The sequence below is a fragment of the Pseudopodoces humilis genome, chromosome 5, assembly GCF_049639895.1.
Source record: "Pseudopodoces humilis isolate 2021_Gansu_Grassland_sample_001 chromosome 5, ASM4963989v1, whole genome shotgun sequence".
NCBI classification, from domain to species: Eukaryota; Metazoa; Chordata; class Aves; order Passeriformes; family Paridae; genus Pseudopodoces; species Pseudopodoces humilis.
The window spans coordinates 61251989-61258019 of NC_142204.1; the positions used below are offsets into that span (position 1 = coordinate 61251989).

General features: G+C 44.1%; 1 protein-coding gene across 2 annotated transcripts in view; it reads right to left on the minus strand.

The window, feature by feature from the left end:
- GSAP (gamma-secretase activating protein) overlaps positions 1–3960 on the minus strand; it is a 45320-nt gene extending 41360 nt beyond the window's left edge. Inside the window, exons 1-2 of one of the 2 annotated variants that reach the window (XM_005526017.3) lie at positions 3805–3960; positions 28–101 (exon numbers count right to left, since the gene is read on the minus strand). In XM_005526017.3, the coding sequence (XP_005526074.2) occupies positions 28–101; positions 3805–3889 (159 nt within the window). In that variant the 5' untranslated portion in view covers positions 3890–3960. Of the gene's footprint in view, positions 1–27; positions 102–1531; positions 1567–3804 lie in introns of those variants that run through there. The other variant, XM_088055567.1, reaches the window with a different exon arrangement.
- Positions 3961–6031: the final 2071 nt, after the last annotated feature.

Here is a 6031-nt window from a genome sequence, read left to right on the forward strand (position 1 = left end):
TTTTATTAAATTCCAAGATTGACTTACCTTCCAGGTATAAATAACTTTTCCATTTCTTTCAACATTTACAACGTAGAGTGCTGATGAATTCTCAGAAGTGTCTGAAATAAGAAGTACAAAAAAGCACAGGATTTTCATTTCAGCTGTTTAATCCTATAATTTATGCACACTTTAAGCAAATATGCTAAATACATTTTTACTTGTAAATACATATTTGCATATGCCAAAATTACTCCCTGCTGGAAAAAGAGAGAGTACTTCTTACACCATGGTTTCAATCTGATAAACTTCAACACAGGTAGTTAAGGAACGTCAAAACATGCAAGAAAAAAATTATTTTTGTAAACTCCTACCTCTTCATTATAATTATGATTCTAATGATCACTACCTTTTATTATGAAAACAGAATGTGTTTTTTCAAAGAATAAAAAAAACAAATCAAACCAAAATTACCCCCTTGCATTTATTCACTATACACAACATGGGGTTCAAACAGTTAAGCCATACTCCAGTCCTCTGGACACTACAGAACTAGCCTAAGGAAAATATCATTTGCTCACACCTTTTCAGCATCTCAAAGGAAAGCCTGAAAATAAACTACATCTTTAGACATTAGTTCTACAATACCAACACCACCACTTCTGTGTCATTCTTAGCCCCTCATCCACCTCCAAAAAGAAAGAAATAAGGAAAAACCCCACCAAAATCCAAAGAACCACAAGACTAAATACCATATAGAGAGATATACAACCTACCTACAAGTATAGGGAACTAAACAATGCAGGACATAAAATTATATGGAATGGGAATGAAAAAGTATGGTTAAAATGGAAATGAACAGGAAGCAAAGATGGAAACAGAAAGAGAAGAGCATATCTGGACAAAGCGGTACAAATTAAAAAAAAAAACACCAGAAAAAAGGATAAAATATTGTACTTAAGTAGAGAAAAATGCATGCTTCCCTGATGCTGCTTTTATGTTTTCTAATCACCACAGCCATCAAAAATATGTTTATCTCCAATGGAACTTTTACTAGAAGTGGAATTTTACCCTTAGTAAGGTTGAAGCTGTATGATTGGTCTCAATTTTACAATAAAGGTGACCTGCAGTTCAGTAAGCATCAACATAAAGAACTCTCCACAACCCTCTGCAAGCATTTAGTCAAGTCTGACACTATTTACTTGGCAGTTATCACAGAGTGTTGAAAGAAGGAAGACACTGAGTGAAACTTAGTTTAACAAGCCTGATACTATAAACAGCTTGCAGTGATAAGAAAAAAAAACTGTTTCCAAGCATTATCAGAAGATAGTAAATTTTCCATTTTGTTGTGGGAGGACAATGAAAACCCTTCTTGTACATTGGGCAACACATCGCTTTCTATTGGTTTCAGATCACTCGAAGTACACTACAATACAATACAATACAATACAAGTACACTACATTAGGGCTAGATGGTGACAACTGGGAGAGTCTAAGATAACAAAATACTCTCTTTTTTTTTATTCAAAGCTTTCTGGAACTTAACAACCACCTCAAACTTTCAAGATGCGTATTACAGTCTCCGCATTTTCTCATACAATACTTCCTCAGCACAGAATTTTGGTAGAGAAGAAGATCCACGAGCAATCTCCATGTCAATAAAACACAGACATCTTAAAGGTGCTTAAAAAGTTCTGTGTCAGAAGAAAGTTTCTCTTCTGAAGAGAACAGTCAGTGGGAACATGGAGGCAAAGAAGTGGCAATGGTCTCTGCCCTTGGAAAGTCCTGCGGTAAAACCCTGCACAGAGAATTACAACTTCTTCCTCATGTCCACAGCTGAGACCAGGAGATGAAGGGCTGCAAAAGAACCAGCCCAGCCTGCCTTCCCATCACAGTGCTTTTACCAACATAATCAGGAGAATGCAGAGTTTGATTTCCTGAAGGCCGTTATATGCAGCTCATACCAAATTAAGTAGAATAAAGAGAATGAGGCTGTTTCACTTTGCTTGCCGCTCCCTTCCTATCATCACAGCTACTCCCAGCTCTCACGAAATTAGCAGTTCTCACATGCTAGCAAGTGCTTTCAAGTCCTTAGGAAAGAAAATAATAAATATGAATAAGTAACATCTGAAAACACTGACACAAAAGTACCATGGCTCCTAAAAATTACTTGCTTTCTGTGATTAGATATTTCTTTGATGTTTAAATTAATCTTTTCAAATCCCTGCCTCCCACCTTCACATTCCTAATGACAGCACTGCATGAGGGGGAAGTCACTATACACAGATAAGTTAAAATGCAATACAGCAAAGCTAATATTTGATCAGATGCACCCTCCAAAGTAGATTCTTACAATTCTGTATTACCAGGGACATTACTGAATGCAGGCTCATTTTAACATTTTAAAAGACTAAATACAATTTTCTCCTTCCCAAACACAAGTCAGTGCCATTTTGAGACCCTTATGCCATTAACATCTATATTAATTTATCTCTTAATTCGTCACTGATGAACTGATAAATTTATAGATTAACCAATTATGTGTGGAGAATTTCAGCATTTTACCTCAAATCCCTTCAGTATGCTTTTCAATAATTGTTCAGTAAATGTAGAAAATGTGAAGTATTTTATAACAGATCTTTTTAAATGACGGCTTGGTAAACAATTCTCTTTTTCTCCACGCTGATACTTTCTGGTTTGTCACCAAACAAAATCTTATAAATCTATTTGATAACAGCCCCTCAATGCGGGAAGTAAGTTAAGTATTTTAAGTAAAGTAAAAACAACTGAAGGTGTTTCATGTTCATCACACTTGCATATCGATGGTATTTCTACTGAAGCAAAAACTATTACAATATTATTATTAATTATTATTATTAGTATTAGTATTATGTTTTCATCAGATTCTGAAAAGCAGAACTGAGCCAGCTGCTCTGCAGATGAATAACAAGCAAAAACCCACAGTGCCAAGAATACGGGAGGTCACTTTTTTCCAACCACTGCCCCGAGCACTCGCTATGCTGGCGATCGCACGGTGCCGTGACAGCTGACGCTGCATCTAATTTTAAACTAACACTCGTTTACCAGACACACCAAAGTGTTCAGGCTGTGGGGTTTTTCCTCCCAAGAAAGGGGAGTAGCGTGGGAGAGGGAGTAATGCTTTTTTTTTTTTTTTTTTTTTTGGCGGAGGGGAGCGGTGGAGGGGGAAGGGCGGAGGGGAGAAAAAAAAAAAAAGAGAAAGTTCCTAACATGTGAAGAACTAGGAAGAAACAAGCTGTGGAGCGTAGCAGATGTGTAGAAGTGTTTTCGGTATGTCAGAAATTCCTTGAGAACAGCAAACTTGTCTACCTCAAGTCCCCCGGCACCCGAGGGTCGCTCCCCTCGAGCCCCAGCCGAGGGGGGCCCGGGGGCCGCTCCCCCGCCACTATCCCCGGCCCCCGCGGCCGGAGCTCCCTCTGGGGACCTGCCGGGGGTCTCTCGGGGAACCGCACCCGGGGGTCTCTCGGGGACCTGCCCGGGGGTCTCTCGGGGACCCGCACCCGGGGGTCTCTCGGGGACCCGCACCCGGGGGTCTCTCGGGGACCTGCCCGGGGGTCTCTCGGGGACCCGCACCCGGGGGTCTCTCGGGGACCGCACCCGGGGGTCTCTCGGGGACCGCACCCGGGGGTCTCTCGGGGACCGCACCCGGGGGTCTCTCGGGGACCCGCACCCGGGGGCCTCGCCGCAGCCGGCTCCTCGGCGGGCGGGCGGGCAGAAGGCGGCCGGAGAGAGAGAGGGCCGGCCGGCCGCAGGGACGGGGCTCTCCTGGGCCTCCCGGAGAGTTACCTAGAGCGGCGGCGCAGCCCCGCTCCGCCAGCCAGGGCACCACGTCCCTCCGCAGTTCGAACTCGGGCACCAGGCGCAGCAGCATAGCCCCGGCCCGGCCCCGCTCCGGCTCGGCTGCCCTCAGCCCGCCCCCTGCGGGGGAGCGGCCCTCGGGTGTTCCGGCGGTTCCCGGCCCGCTCCCGGCGCCGCCGGCCCTTCCGCTTCCTACCGGGCACGGCGGCGGCGGCACAGCGCCTCCGAGCCACCCGCGCCGGCGGCCTCCGTGCTGGTGACCCGCGGTACTCGAAGGCTCTCGTTTCCCCTCTGAGCCCAGGCTCCTCCTCAGGCCGGCTGGAAGAATCACAGAATGACAAAATATTCTGAGTAGGAAGGGGCCCGCAAATGTTATCGAAGTCCAGCTCCTGGCCCTGAGCAGGTCAGCCTCGAGCATCACAGCATGTGCTTGAGAGCGTTGTGCGAGCGCTTCTTGGTGTGACTGCTTCCCTGGAGAGCCTGTACCAGTGTCCATCCATCCTCTAGGTGAAGATCCTTTTTGTAATATCCAACCTGCACTTTCTCTGGCACAGGTCCTGGCCATTCCCTCCTGTCATTTGTCACCGGAGAGAAGGGGCTTTTGGAAGCTTCACCAGAATGGCTCCGAGTGCCTCCGACAGCAGCCTGTCAGTGAGGCCTGGAGTTGAGCTTCAGTCACCTGGTGTTCACAAACCGGGAAGCCCCATGATGAGTTGCCCTGCTTGCGATCCCCCAGGAAGCATTAGATGTTTTCCAGAACTTCAAGTAAGATCCTTGTTTTCTGAGGCTGTGCACTCTGAAATTGCTTGTTGAATAGATGGAGTCCCTGTTGGAAAACTGCCAGCAAAGCTAGGGATGTCCCCTCAGGCCTGGCCTGTTCGTGCTTTTCATCTGCAAAGGAGGTAAAACTTCATGTAATCTTGGGGGGGGGGGGGGCGGAAGTTGTGGTTTGTTTGCTTGGGGTTATTTTAGCTGTTGGAAATATTTGTAACACTGATAAGGTGCTACTCTATGGCTATCTATAGTCTGCCTAATTGCCATTTCCCTTCTGAAATATGCTGGCTGATATCAGCCAGCTAAAGGTGGCATAAAAGTGGATAGAGGTTATGAGAGCACACACCAAGCTTGACATAACCAAATACAAAACAGCTTGAGCCAGTTCTAAGAGCTAATCCCTGTACCAAGTTTTTCCCCATCACTGCTAAGATCTGGAGCTATAAAAAGGCCACATCAAAATCAGTATGTCTGCAAAGTGTGGATGAAAGGCAGGTTGATAATTGAAATGCAGAGCAAACATGCTCTTCTTCTCAATCTCTGTATTGCAAACTTTTACAATTTAACCACAAGTTTTGTATTCAGCATTTTTCTTAAAGCTCCTTAGATCAAGTGGTTGTACAAGAATTTCAGTTTATATTTTCATTGTTGTGAAATAAAGCTTAAAAATCTGACTGGAGTATTTATTTCAGACACAAAAGTCAAAAACAGATAAGAGGTCCCAAATGGATGCACTTTTTGAGAGAAAATATGGGGATAATTCCTGAGTATGAGAATGACACAACTGGAAATTACACAACTGGAGAGGCAAGCAAAGGAGGAAAACAATTAAATGACTGATTCTTTTAAGTATGTGCAAAAGGGGAGATTTTCACGTGGAGAAAGTCTCCTGTACCCAGATCCTGAACCAGAGTTCATGCTTATTATTTAAAATCCTGTATTCCTTGAGCCATCAGTCTGGCTATGCACATCAGAGGCTGTATCTACAGGCCCAGAGCTCCAGGTTGAATTCCTAGAATCAACACATTCCTCAGAAACCACAAAGCTGACTCAGAGTTTTTCAGGTAATAACTCAGTACTAGAGTATCAGGCCACCTTAGACTTGATACATAAAATTAAACAGTTGATGCAAAAGCCATAAGGATCTAAAAAAACCCTTCAGCAGTTTTTGAATTAAGACGGAGCCAGATATATTTTTGATAACATCTCCCAAGTTTGCTCAATGTACAGAGAAGCTCTTTGTTTAAAGAAACAACCCAATTTCTTATCTCTGTCAGGTGATATAAATCTTATAACCCATTTGTCACTTTTGCGTGCATCGTGAAACCAAGGGGTGAATTTTGCTCTCCATTTATACTCATATATTTCCTTTTCTGATTATCCGACTCACTTAATTTTGGTTTTTGGTTCCAATCTGAAGCTGCGCAGGCACAGGAGTTGA